Source organism: Lupinus angustifolius, chromosome LG15, assembly GCF_001865875.1.
Source record: "Lupinus angustifolius cultivar Tanjil chromosome LG15, LupAngTanjil_v1.0, whole genome shotgun sequence".
Taxonomy (NCBI): domain Eukaryota; kingdom Viridiplantae; phylum Streptophyta; class Magnoliopsida; order Fabales; family Fabaceae; genus Lupinus; species Lupinus angustifolius.
The window spans coordinates 13,942,402-13,957,429 of record NC_032023.1 but is presented as its reverse complement, the minus strand read 5'-3'; the positions used below and the strand labels follow the sequence as shown (position 1 = coordinate 13,957,429).

At 32.2% G+C, this 15,028-nt stretch overlaps 2 protein-coding genes and 1 long non-coding RNA gene across 3 annotated transcripts in view; 2 read left to right on the top strand and 1 right to left on the bottom strand.

Moving 5' to 3' along the window:
- LOC109327371 overlaps positions 3,886-15,028 on the top strand; it is a 13,368-nt gene continuing 2,225 nt past the window's right edge. Inside the window, exons 1-2 of the long non-coding RNA XR_002105332.1 lie at positions 3,886-4,000; positions 10,199-10,203. This is a non-coding gene — a long non-coding RNA (uncharacterized LOC109327371). The remainder of the gene's footprint in view (positions 4,001-10,198; positions 10,204-15,028) is intronic.
- LOC109327369 lies at positions 8,755-9,818 on the top strand. Its single transcript, XM_019560482.1, has 2 exons — positions 8,755-9,070; positions 9,160-9,818. The coding sequence occupies exons 1-2, from the start codon at positions 8,929-8,931 to the stop codon at positions 9,615-9,617; spliced, it is 600 nt and encodes a 199-aa protein (XP_019416027.1). The 5' UTR covers positions 8,755-8,928; the 3' UTR covers positions 9,618-9,818.
- Positions 12,509-14,712, bottom strand: LOC109327370. The gene is made up of 2 exons (XM_019560483.1): positions 14,507-14,712; positions 12,509-12,844 (listed from the first exon to the last, which is right to left on the bottom strand). Exons 1-2 carry the CDS (start codon positions 14,646-14,648, stop codon positions 12,687-12,689), a joined length of 300 nt encoding a protein of 99 aa, XP_019416028.1. The 5' UTR covers positions 14,649-14,712; the 3' UTR covers positions 12,509-12,686.

Here is a 15,028-nt window from a genome sequence, read left to right as displayed (position 1 = left end):
TGGTAATAGGCACAAAAACTTGTTCACTATCAGTGACAGGTTCTTCCTCAAAGACAACATTCTTTATGTTCTCTTCCTTCCCAAAATCAACTTCCTCAAGAAATCTTGCATTTCCCGTCTTGAAGTGGGATCATAAAATTTATAGCCCCGAGAGCGTTCAACAGAGCCAACAAAATAGCAGTTATATGTTCTTGAGTCCAGTTTTCTTTCATGTGGCCTATAAGGTCGCGCCTCAGCTGGACAACCCCAAATGTGTTAGTGTTTTATATTTGGTCTTTTATTAGTCCAAAGCTCATATGAGGTTTTGTTAACTGTTTTACTTTGCACCTTATTAAGGATGTAAATTGTGGTCTTTAAAGCTCTCCCCCAAAGAGACTCTGGCAAGGAAGAATGACTAATCATACTTCTCACCATATCCTTAAGAGTTCAGTTTAATCGCTCAACAACACCCTTCATGCTAGGTTTGCCTGACATAGTGTATTTCAGAACAATTCCATATTCCCTGAGAAAAACACAAATAACCCTTTCACAACATCCTTATTGTTCTTTCTTATCTTATTTTGGGAGGTCATAGCTAAGTGAGCACTTTCAGTCTTATCTCTCTGCAGTCTCTCTTCCTCTTGCACATAGTCCATCTGAGTGTTATAACTCACTTTCAATTGCCCAAAGTGTGCAGGAAGCAAGATCAAAACCAAGTGTATGAGCAAGTCGTCACCAAGCTCGAACTTAAGTGACTTGAGTTTTGATGCAAGATTAGATATCTCCATAATATACTCCCTTATGTTCCATTTGCCTTTATAATTCATGGAGATGAGTTTAGCCAAAAAGCTACTCGTCTCCGCCTTTTTCATTTTGTTTTTGTGGCAAAGTGTGGTTCTATTTCTTTAAGAAACTTCCTTGCACTCTGACCCTTAGAAATAGAGCACCGAAATGCTTATAGAATAGAGTGTTTCATGATCATTAGATGCATTCGGTTAGAGTGTTCCAATTTCCAAAAATTTAACCTCATCGATGATTTTCAGAGTAGAAATGGATTTCTCCACCTGAAGTGCCAGATCTAAATCCATATAGCTGAGAATAATTTCTACGGCTTCCTTCCAGACCTTAAAGTTTGTCCCATTCAGCAATGGGATGTTCTTAATTTGAGTAGAAATATTTGCAACAATAGTAAAAGAATAAAAAAAATTGCAATATTCTTGCAATTAAATTCACATTCAACTTTAATACTTAAATTCAAATGATAATGGGGCACATCACGAGTTACCTAGCACAACATTATACAGTCTTTGGACAAAATTATTAACTTGAAAGTGATACACTCAATGTGATAATCAAATATTGATAACCAGTCTTGTTAAACAATAAACCTTTCTTTGGACCGACTTACTATTGACATGGAAAATTATATGATTATCACATATTTATTGCTACAAGTATGTTTGTAATTTGGGCCAGATAGTAATTTTCTTTTGGGCCGATCACTATCCGCATAAAATCCAAACATACAATTGGCTTGATATTTCATATCAATCACTAATGATACTCTTGTTTGTGGTCAAACATTGATCATAATGCATGTCAAATAATATACCCTTCTTTGGACTGATTTGTCATTTACATATGCAACTTTATAATAATCACATGTTTACCATCACATGTGTGTATATAATCCGGCCAAATAATAATCTTCCTTTGGACCGATTAATACTTGCAAGGATACATATATGCACTAGCATTCAACATTTATTTCAAACAATTCATAGAAAATATGTCACATTGTTGACTTCTTGTTTAATAGGTTCACTTAAAATGTCAAACAATTTTATTTTCCAAAATACAAAAACATTTAGTTGAGTTCGATTCAACATTTAATCCAAAATATATATTATTTATATCCGCGATAAATACATATAGTCATTATAGCCTATTGGTAGCATTGCATCATTCTCATCACAAGACTTCATTTTGAATTCCAGTGATGGTCCCTTTGAATTTTCCATAAAAAAATATTATCATTTTATATATGATTAAATATGGCATGGCAAGCTATCCTAACAGAAATAATGTTTCAACAATAGCAACCACTTAATAATGCAATCAACTACCAAACAATGTAACAAACCATAAGTGTTGCAACCATTTAAACAAACAAGTCAGGTAATATACATAAACCAAGACATGTTCACATAATAGACTTATCACAAGATACCTAGCACAACATCAATTTCTAGTCTTTGGACAGAGAAATTAATTTGTAAGTGGTACTCTCAATGTAATGATCAAATATTAACAATTAGTTTTGTCAAACAATAGCCTTTCTTTGGACCGACTATTATTCACATGAAAAAAACTTTATATTTGTTACATATTTATCATCACAAGTGTGTTATTATTTGGCCAAATTGTGTTTTCCTTTGGGCCGAACATAATTCGTATAAATAATCTAATACTTATCTGTGTAATTTTAATCAATATCCACAATATAGTTACTTTGACAATATATTGCATCAATTAATTTAAAATAATTACCAGGAAAAAAAAACAATATGAGTCTATTATAAAAAAAATTATGATCTTGGAATTAAAACATTCAGATTTGATATCTTTTATAATTAACAAATTTAATCCCATAATATAATTTTAAATCAAAAAAGATATATTACTTATATATCAATGCATAAAAATGGATGTAATCTTAATCAAACACAAAGTAGATCCAGAGTGAAAAGCATAAAAAGATATACGCAAATCAATATCATAAATTCTAAATCGAATATGATCATGCCCAACTTTAAAATATCAAGAGCATATTTTTATATATATTCGGTCAATTATTTCATAGACACACATATACATATATATATATATATATATATATGGACTTCCAAAATACAATATATACACAATATATATTTAATTACAAGCATTAAGCTTAAACGTAATATATATAGCTTATCTTCAATCCTTATTTATGTGTCTTAAAATAAGGTGAATCACATATTTATTGCTCATGATGGTAGGTACATGTTTTATACAATAATCATATTCAAAAGGAATTGAAAACAATAAGTGCAATATTTAGAAATCCTAAATATACATGAGCATATTTGATCAAACCATGATTATATATATAATCAATGTTATTAAAACCGGTTCGGACCGGCCGGTTCAACCAGAGAACCGGTCAACCGGTCCCATAACCGGTACGAAACAAGTGTTGTACCGGCTAAGCATCAAAATCGGTGAACCGTGTCAAAACCGGTGAACCGGCCGAAATTTGATTGAATCGGTCGGTTCATACATGTAATTTTAAAAAACCCCACATAGGCACATACCACATAAAATTAGAAGATGATGATGATGCATAACTAATAACTATTTTATTTTTTATTTTTTATTTCATAAATGTAATGTTTTTTATTGCATTATCAGTTTTGATTCTAATAACTAATTTATTTTATTGTTAACTTGTACGAAAATTGATGTATGAAAAAATGATATTGTTGTAGATCAATTAAATTTAGAAGATGATGATGATGCAATGTGAACCTAGTTGAAGACAACATTAGTCAAGTTTTGGACTTAAATGGTGAAGAAATGGAACCTCAATATGAAACAACTTTGACTCTTTGGTGTTAAAGTTTTAAATATATAATATGTTTTGTAGACTGAGTTATGAACTTGCGTCATATGTTTCGAGTTTGTTAAGTAAGACAAGTACTTGTGGATTACTATTTGTATTTGTAATTTAGATTTTGGATTTATTAAAGTTGTTTGTTTATGATAATTCTTACTTTGACTGTAAATATGGATTATAAATTTGAGTATCTACATGTTAGATAATTTTTGTTACAGGTTTACACACATATATATAAGCATGTATGTCCGATTTAACCGGTTTAATCCCATGCGGTTTAATTACTGAACCACTGGTTGAACCACTAAACCACTAAACCAGTACCCTCACCGGTTTGATGACCGGTCCGGTTTTAATAACATTGTATATAACATATATGCAGATTGCATAATACCTCAATGTATAAGAAATACATATTGCTCACATATAATATATATATATATATATATATATATATACCTTACACATATACTTTAACAATTGCAAAAACTGTGAAGTAATAAAAGTCAATGTCCAACATTAAGACATTAGTGCACATATAATATACATATTACATAACATAGTCATAAAAGTTAATGCAATGTTCATGCACAGATCTGAATAAATACTTCAACGCATGTTGCAATGATTTATAATACAAATTACTCATAATTCAAATAAGCGGAAGCATATCAAAATTATCTTCATTATTCCTAAATACTCAATTTTCATAATCAATAGCGGAAACATAAAAATCCCCAAATTTAAAAAATTACAGTTAATAAAAAAATTGGGGGAAAACAACTTTAACGGAGAACCATAAAATTCAGAACTTGGCTCTGATACCATTTATTAGATATTTCCTGATGATTGGTGAAATATCAATCCTAAGATCTTGAATATCATGATTCTCATATATAATATAAAACAAGGATATAAAGTCATACCTAAATCTTTGAATCCATGTTCTCTGATCTACTCCTTTGATATGCCTTTTGAGAGAGTTTTGGTATGATGGTCTTCCTCAACCAAATCATTAATTACTTTTGGGACCTTCGTTTTCTCTCTAATGGTGAGAGGTGAAAACTATTTGCGATTTGGTGTATTGAGGACCATATCCATTCCTTATGTGTTAACTTATAGGGTTCTCATTATCCCTTATAGGTCAACCATTTGGGTATCCACTCATTAAGCACATATATGTTATTAGCTTCAAAAGTTGTTTAGGTTGACATTAATTATATAACTTGTTTTGTAACTAAAAAGTAAATAAGTAATATAACTGTATTAAACATATGATACAAACCTTAATTAGAAATTATGAATTTCTAACAGATACATCCTGTTGGGGGAAACCTTTATTTATAATGGTTGAGATGGGTGACGTGGCTGTGGAGAGTACAGTTGGCATGACCAACCATTCTGAATTATCGGGTGTTGCTTTACTCATGTCAGACAGCTTTGGCACGACCATACTCAGTACATAGTTGACTTATAGTTTGTGGCAGACCTGACAGCCATATTACACTCTGCTCTTGTCGTGCGGCAAAAGGATATGTGAGATTTGCAAGAAGCATGGCAAGTGAGACATCAGGGTGGTGGCCCCAGAAGTTACCCACTATTTCCAAGCAGATGTGAGGTATGTGGTTAAGCTCCTTGTCCGACCTCAAGGAGCAAGGTAATTTGACTAACATGGAATGCATGGTCAGCCGGATGGACCTTCACGATCGACCATGAAATGTTATTTGACCAGTCGTATATGCGATAACTACAGCTAGTTAGGACGCCCAAATAACTAGGATGGAACATACTCAAAAGTCATGTTGAACCAACTCAACTTCTGAGTAGTAGAACATTTTAAAATATTATATAAATTATTCAAAACAAACAATAAATCATCATTTTGATATAGTTGTGGTTTTGGGATAGCCATTTTCCACCCCAGTAACATGAGAATTATTTTCATCAATTACTGATTTTTCCTTTATTGAAGATGTAGATTTTGTGATGAAAAAATTGGAAAATGTATCGGTTAATATTTGATTGGTGTTTATATATTTGTGAATTTTAATATTATCAATAAGGTTAAGGTGATCTACTTATGTTGAACCAACTCAACTTCTGAGTAGTAGAACATTTTAAAATATTATATAAATTATTCAAAACAAACAATAAATCATCAATTTGATACAGTTGTGGGATTGGCATAGTCATTTTCCACCCGAGTAACATGAGATTGATTTTCATCAATTGCTGATTTTTTCTTTATTGAAGATGTAGATTTTGTGATGAAAAAATTGGAAAATGTATCAGTTAATGTTTGATTGTTTTCTGTACTATATATAAAACCAAAATACGATATAATTATTATCGGGATCATGTCTTCTCTCTCACAATATTGTACCACTTTATGTGTCATGGAGTGTAATGTGTCATGGTAGGTATGAATTATCTTTCGACACACTAATAACTATAATATACATAATATTAATATATAGTGTACAAATTAATAATGAGTGTAATATATATGTTGACAGTGTATAGATTTATACACAATCTGTATATTATTCATCATTCATTTGTATTACTTTTATTTAAAAGTCAATAATAACTAAAAATGAATAATGAAATGACAATGTGAAAATATCTTACATAGTCATTGTATATATCTTTTCCTCATAATAATATTAAATTACAATTTACATATGATATCAATTTGAATATACTATACCTTAAGGCTAATATATGGGCACATTATACTAATGTTAATCTCATCATATATGTACATTATATATTATATCACAATATTATTATGTACATAAGTATGCGCGTATATATATAACTAAAATATTACTGCTACTAGTACTATATATAAAATCGGTAACAGATAAAAACTGAGAACATATAATATAATATAAATTATTGGTTGTAAGCGAACTGTTAGGTAGTTCCTATATTGAATAGCGCCTAAAATGACAACTTAAGGTAAAAGATAGAAAAATTTAATTTTAATTAAAATTTATTACTAAATGATATTAACAATCATAAATATATATGTCTCTAAAATATGACTTGTTGGTTTAGTGAGGAAGATTTTCTCCTTAAAGTAACCCATAAGAGAATGATTATATATTTGTCATCGTACTTCTGATCTGGAGAAACGTGTCATGGGCCACCATGACGAAATGTGGCTTATCGCCACTTCTTTGGATACCCACTTGCATCTGCTCAGTTATTCGTTTTTATGATTTTGGAAGTCACATTCTTACTTTACGACAAAGCAAGAAATAAGAGCATGACTTCCTAAATAACATCCATCATATATAGGATTTTGGAGTGTGGTAGATATGATAACGATCATGGATGGAAAAAAAAGATAATGTTTATGGTTAGATCCCACCTGTATAGTTCATAATTTTTTCTCCGGAAGGCAAAGAAACTTTACCTATTTGTCTGTTTTGCTTACCTGATGGACATTTCTTTTGGGCAATATAGATGATCCAAAACATAATGTAAATAAAAACAAAAGTTAAATACATATACGATGTAATGTGATTTAACGTCTCAAAAAATTGTAATATAATATTGTTCAATTTCAAACAAAATATTAAAAAAATTAATCTTTTCTCTCCAACTATTTTATTTAATTTCTTTTCATTTTATTGTTTGAATTTCTCTCTTTTTAAATTATTCTTCATTACCCATGAGTTTCCTAATGTTTGCTAGCCCTTTTAAAACGGGTAGGACATACATTTTTATACGTTAAGATAATATGAGGATGTTGTCCCACTAAGATTTTGTGAGCGAAGCAGGGAGAGCAGACCGTTTTGTCATCTATAACGGTGATCACATTTTCAGTTTCCTTTATTTAGTTTAGTTTTTTATGTTATTTACTTTTTTTCTTTGGGTGAATAATTGGACTGATAATGAACCGATTCAACTCGACATTCATTCAAAATTCAATTCATTGTTTAGTCCGATAAACATAGTTCATCAAAAGAACAAGTTGAACTTGTGATAAAAATTGAGTTGAATAAATGAGTCAAACTTGCATCACATATAATTCATCTTGTTAGGTTGATGAGCTCACTCAATTTTATACATAGATATACACATTGCTCACTGAAGTGAGAAATTCTCATATAAACATTATGAGAATAATAAATCACTGCCAAATAAACAAATATGGATAATTAAAATTAAAAGTTTATTAGTAATCAAATTATTATTTAAAAAAGTCATGTGTACTTATCTTACAATTTAAATAAGATCTAATAATATATATTAATTGTTCTTATTTCACCTATAAAGATTTATTCATACTTGAGTTACTTTCTGTGCGTACATATAGAGTTGGACAATATTTACTAAAGGAACTTTAATTGGCAGGTAATTCATTATTAAAATTTACAAATTTTCTCACATGTGCATGTATAATCCAATAATGTAGGGTTTATGCTCAGGAGCAATATAAATTTGAGTTCGTTAACATAATAGAAAGTTCATAAACTTTAATTGAACCAAATTTAAGTTGAAAATGTAGAACACTATTAAACTTAACTAGAATCGATACTTGATAAATCAAAATAAGACAACTTTAATTCGAACAGAAACAACTTCAACTTACTCATATCCTTCCAAACAACTAATACTTTTTTGTTATGTTTATAGTAATTTAATTAATAATTAAACAAAAATTTACATGTGGAGCAACAAGCTATTAATCAAGTTGTATAGAATTAAATAGATTGCCTGAAGAGAGAACATGAGAACATGTTTTACTTTAATGGAGATCATATATCCTATTTTTTATGTTTCATTGTGTCCCAAACTAATGGAAAGTTGACAAATACCTAAAAGGAAAAATCAAAAATAATTTTTTTATATTATTTAATGCAATTTGATTGGGTTGGGAAGTAGAAAGATAAACATTTGGAGAGAGATATTCCGGTTCATCTTATTATCCAACAAAACAAAGTATCAGAGAAGGATCCTATGTCTCAAAATAATTCTGTCCTAATATACCTAGCCAACCAAACTAAATAGAATAACGTAAAAAATATTAATTTTTTAATTGGTTGGAGACACCAAATGGACGGAAATGGGAACCGGTAATCTCTATCCAAAGTATTAGCGCGTGGAACTTTCCTCTATTCCGCCTTTATATTCACTCCAAAAGCTCTTCCCAGAGTTTTCAACCCCCACTTTCCAAACCCAGAGGAACACACTCCTCCCTTCTTCTTCTCTCCCTTCTTTCTAGAACCTTCCCCTTTCTCATTCAACTCACCAAAACTTACACAGTCGTATGAGTCATGACACTCACACACAGCCACACCGTCAAGCTTCTCTATAGTTACGGCGGCAAGATTCTCCCACGCGCCACTGACGGCGAACTCCGTTACGTTGGTGGCTACACCAGAGTCCTCACCGTTGAATTTTCCGTTACCTTTTCAGGTTCACACTCGAATTTTTCATTCCATGTTTCGTGTTTTTGTTATTTCCTTTATTTTTGGTTAACGGTTTATGCTTTTCTCGTTGTGCAGAATTAATGGCGAAACTCGCGGAATTATGCGGTTCCTCTGTTACTTTAAGGTGTCAATTACCAAACGGAGATTTTGAAACCTTGATTTCCATCACCAACGACGAAGATTTGACGAACATAATCGAAGAATATGATCGTGCTTCATCGAAACTACCTCATCCATTGAAGATCAGAGCCATTCTCTCACCACCGAGATCGCAAAAAAAGGTGTCTCTTTCGCCGTCGTCCTCTTCTTCCAGCCTCACTCACTCTCCGTCCAGAACACCTCACGCCTCCGCCGATTCGCCGCCGTACGTGACGGCGGCGTACCGCGTCACTCGTCAGCACCGTTCGCCGCCGGTAGGGTATTCTATTGGCGTCCATAACGGATCGGTGAAAGTGTGTTGCAACAATGGCCAGTTTGATGGAAGCCCTAGGTTTCTTTACCGTGGACACCACTGCAACAGTTACTGTCACTGAAGCGCGTAGAGAACGTTTATTAAACAGTAAATATGAGCATGATTCTTCAAAATATGATGATGAAGTAAAATATTAGGACCTATAAAATATGAAAATATGGAGATGATTGGGCTATAGACATTTTTATTTTTTAAAATTTTTATAAATTTTTGGATGTGGTTGAGATTCTAATCTTTATTTGAGAATGAATTTCTTTTTGGACGTGGTGGCTGGGAATCTGCAATTTTTAAGTTAGGGTTCTGTATATTAAGCTCTGGCTAATATGTGAACTATTATTGTGGCGTGTCTTATGCTGTGCCGTTTTTGGTGGTTTGATTCTTTTCTGTGGTTCAAACTATTCCGGCTTCATTTTGTTATTCCGTGCTATTGTGGTCGTTATCTTATATATATATATATATATAGAGACTAAGTTTTTTAAGTATAAGGAGTAAGTTTAAAAAATTTACAATTGAAGTAAGTGAATCTCTACTATATATATATAGAGAGAAATATTTTATAGACAAATGTTAATATATTAGTGTATTTTAGTAGAAGAGATTTAAACCTTGCCCTCTATCGTTATGACTTGATTAACTTATGAGGGATAGTTATCTTTCTAATATCAAAAGGGGTGGTAAGCTTCTTCATAAATGCGTTGGTCAATTAATCAAATTTTTGTTTATATATTATCATGTGGTATTCTTCTAATTTGCAGGTCAATAAAAGGAAGATGCGTGATACTAAGACATTGTCGATTTATTATTGTCTTGGACTTGGGGAAGATGACAAAACGTTTTGGGTGACCTTGTTGAGGATGGAGCGAAATTTGTCTAACATTGCATGCTGGCCCAGTGGATTAAGGAACTTTATTAAATATTTGAACTATGAAATTTTCACACATAAATGTGGAGACCACCTAAGGAAACCAGAAACACTTGAAATTGTTCATTAAAAATAAAGACGGAATTGAATTAAAATAAAAACAAAGTACCAAACTCGTTATAAAAAAACTCATCTAATTTTGTAAATAGAAATAATGTATATCATGTACTAGGGGATAGATTATATCTTTAAACTTACTTAATGATGGACACTTATTATATTTTTAAAATAAATAACCAATTAAAAAATAGAAATATGATAAGTGTTAATCATTGAGTAAGTTTGAGGAAATAATTTTTCTCCTAATACCATAATATACATTATTCCCTTTACAAAAATAGAAATTCTCAAGTTCATTCTTAGAAATCTGAAGTCTCATTTAACTTACAAAATTCTTCTCATTTATTTTTGGTGTTTCAATGTAACATGGGGACAGGTGGAGCAAGTAAGACAACTTGACAAAATCAAATTATTGGGGCATACTTTATGGTAGCCTTATGGTGGATTCAAAATTTCAAATGACGAAGATGAATTGTTAAACAACAGAAATTGGGACCCACCAATGGGAACGGGTCTACCAAAAACATGTGACCCAAGTCTCTAAAAGTGTTATTATCATTGAATTAACCTAACAAGTTCAATAAAGTTGGGCTGATAAAAGATTGGTTGTGGCTAATTTCAAACTTAAACTGTTGCTTGCTTTGGAGGCTGAGTCTTGATAATATGCACACACAAAAAATTTGCATGATCGCAAGACCATTGACTTAATGTAATTAATGTGTGGCTAAAATTTCTAATAGTAGGAACTATAAGAAAAAGGAAAGGAGAAGACATGCCAAGGGGAAGACTCAAAAATAAAAGTTAATTTATTGGAATGGGTAAAGCTATAAGCAATTCGACCACTTTGACAAAACCATTCAGATTTTCACCACTGTTGCTCAGCTGAAGAGGCTGAACGCAAAGGGTATGCTGTGGAAGCCATCTGAGGAGGACTGCTTCTCTTCGCAGCTCAGCATCATTCAGATATGGGCATGGATGAGGTGGAGTTTTTGGAGCTAACGCAGAGGACAATTTGAGGGTATTAAAGTATCTTCAATCTCCTTGTTAGAACAGAGAAGGATTAATATAATCTTGATTTTAATTGATTTGATAGCTAATGTTCATTTTGCCAGTAATATGGTTTCCATCCTCACCTATAAGGCTATAACTTACCTGCAAGGAAATTTCACCCCATTTCTAATGGCTCTTGGGACAATTCACAAGAGAACCCAGAACACGAGGTTACATTGCCATCTCTACCTAAGTTCAACTTGTCAACTTGCATATGGGGTAGATGTGGGATATTGATCATCTTGGGGCTATGGTTTCTATGGAGGCTATATCCTTTGGTGTGGATATGACCTTCCAGAATTACATACAGAAGGGAACACTAATGAGACCCTCATTATGATGGAATACATGTCTTTTACAGTTTTACAAAACCTACCCTTCCCATACCTCAGTAGGTACAAGCCTCTTGTATTGCGTCACCCTTTTACAAAAACTAGGAAACACATGTACTTTACTCCGATTGCTTGACATGTGTGATAGGCACACAAAATCAAAATGCAATCGAATAGGTTAACGCAGAATTCAAGGAGTACTTGAGGCTCCTTGAATGATTTTGAATGATTCCATGTACTCATCAATTATAATAACAAAAATACTTACACGAGGTTTCTCGAGAAATTAAGATATCAAATGAACCAGGTTGTGAATGATAGGAAAGTTAATGAAGAAAAACTTACACAGCAAAAAGGCAAGGAAGAGTATATACTCTGCAGTTAAATTGAAAAGCTTAGAAGCTAGATGACTTCTACTTGAGGTAACATTTCTTTCAAGCAAAGGCAAATTAATAAACTACCAGTATCTTGTTGCTCTGTATGAACTCTTCAACTAGTCTAAGCCAAAAAAAAGTGGCAACTTTGCTCAGAAAAGGATAGAGAAGGGGGGACCAATAAGTAACCACAATTTAAAGCATGCATAACATCTGAAATTTAATTCATGCTATTGTTGAGGCACCAATAATGTTATGTGAAGCGTTCTTGGTTGACAAAGATTTGATTAAGCACAAGAAAAAGCATATATAACAAAAAGTATGACATGAACGTCTGGAGTCGGTACTCACTACAATGATTTGGCCCAACCATACAAACATGTGCGGCTTCTTTAACCAGTCTCTTGCTCAAATTCTTCACCTTCAGACTCCTCTGCATTATCAGCATCGTCATCATCAACTTCATTGTCGAACTCTTCCTTATCATTTTTATTAGTGGCTTTCCCGATCACAACCAGGGTGCTATTCATCTTCTTGATTTCATTGCACTATAATGATAGATAATTCATGACAGCATTGACAAGGATGAGTAGGAGGCAAAGAAAAACAAGAAAGAAAGATATTCAAAGGGAACTAACTCTCTTGTACCAAAAGTCTATTATCCTCAGAACATGATAAAATTTACATGCTTTCACTTACATAAACTATTTAATATGTATGCATCATCCTACTTCATGCATTCCAGAATATGTGAGTTATGCACATTTCCAACAACTAGTTCAAGCAATTGTTTAAAAAGATTGAGATACTAATAATTAATAGCATTTCTTCGAAGAGGTTTTACTCTAACTGATGACCCTAGAATCTTGATCTTCCTAAACATATGATATCTTAGCTGCTACAAGATGCGAAATATATGCACATTATAAACATATTTTACTTAATAATCCTCCATACCAAGAGAGCATTTTCTCATAAATTTACATTGATGTTTTCTTTGGAGTGTATAAAAAAGTACTGGTACAGTCAAGCATCTCAAATTTTAATTACAATCAAAGTGCTTAAATGGGTGCTTATAGGCAGAGGGTAGATGTGTGCAGCCTTACGCCACAAGTCTGTTTCCAGAATTTGAACCATAGAAAAAAGTTTATACTATCTTAATTTTTTTATTATCTTAGAAAGTTTTTAATCTCAAATGGGAGCTTATCAAGATATAATTTTTAATCACTTAAATCACTCTCATCCAAAACATGTCATTTTCATCACAAAATAACTAGTTTTCCCAATTTTTGAAATAATTAACCATTCCCAAGCACAACCTCCAAATTGTAATGTTCAAAAGAGCACCAAATTAATCTCTACAACACTTCATTCCCAGTAACATTTATCTCATTTGTGAATTCACATATCTTCAACCACTCATCCTAACTCATTTGTATCTAAGAGATTTTTTATACACTATAACCTTTCATATTGCATCTGTTGCTTCTACTATTGTCTAATCACCCACCTAATAGTTTGAACTTCAGACTTCAAATATAATAGCCAAATAAAAATATTTATCAATCAAAATCATATCACCAAATTCCCATATCTAAATAAACGGAACAAAAATAAAACCAAAGTTAACGGCACAAACAAGAAAATATCATTATTATCCCAGAATATTGAATACTCGATTAGGGGTAGAGGTAAGGGTGGAAATAGGCCAGGCCGCCTATCATGGGTCTATTACCTGGCCTATAACAGGCTAGGTGAGGCTAGGCTTTTTTCTTTAACAAGTTAGGCTCAGGCTTTCTAAAAAGCCTATTTAGCTTAACAAGCCAGACTTTAGGCCACCTAAAAGACCTATTAAGCCTAACAGACCGGCCTATTTAGTTATATTATATATAAATGTTGAATTTATACTATTTTAATATAAATAATATTATTATATATGTAATATTAATATAAAAATGTATACAAAAATATAATTTAATTATTAGAATTAGATGGTCCTAACAAAAAGTAGGCCTATAAGCCCATTTAAATGTAGACAAAGTAGCCTATTTCATGACCATATAGTATAATAGACCTTTAAACAGGCTAACAGGCCAGGCCTAGGCTCCTATATGCTATATAGGCTGGACCTGTTTAAGGCAAATCCTGGCCTGACCTATTTCACCCTTAGGTAGAGGTTAGAAAAAAAGAGGGATTTTAAGGGCAGAGTACCTTTCTTCAAAATCAGATTCTTCCATGGCGAGAAGGAGTTCTTGGTTATGAGGCTGGGGCCATTGAGAGGGAAGCAGAAACGACGTCAAAATTGTCCTCGTCGGCAATGGGTACTGTGTCATATAAGCTGGAAACTGTAACATTTTCTTCTATTTTGTTGCTCTGTTTTTGCCTCTTTTCACTGCTCTGAGCTCTGAAACAAAAGCTTTATTTGGCTCGTGCTTTTACTTTATCTGCTTTTTACATATTTTTTAGTATACCCAATTCTTGGAAGGAAATTATAATAGTTTTTTTGTTATTATTTTCAATAAATTGAGATTTTATTCTCATGGGCACTCTTAGGATTTATTTTAGTCTTAGGATTTATTTTAATTATTATCTAAGTATTTTATTTAGTTTCATTAAAATCATGTAATATGAGGGTTGGAAATGTATTTATTTCCTTGTAACATGGTCCAATAGTGGCCAAGGAATTAGGTACTAGAAGGGCACGTGGAAACATCATAAAAATCGTGCATCCACC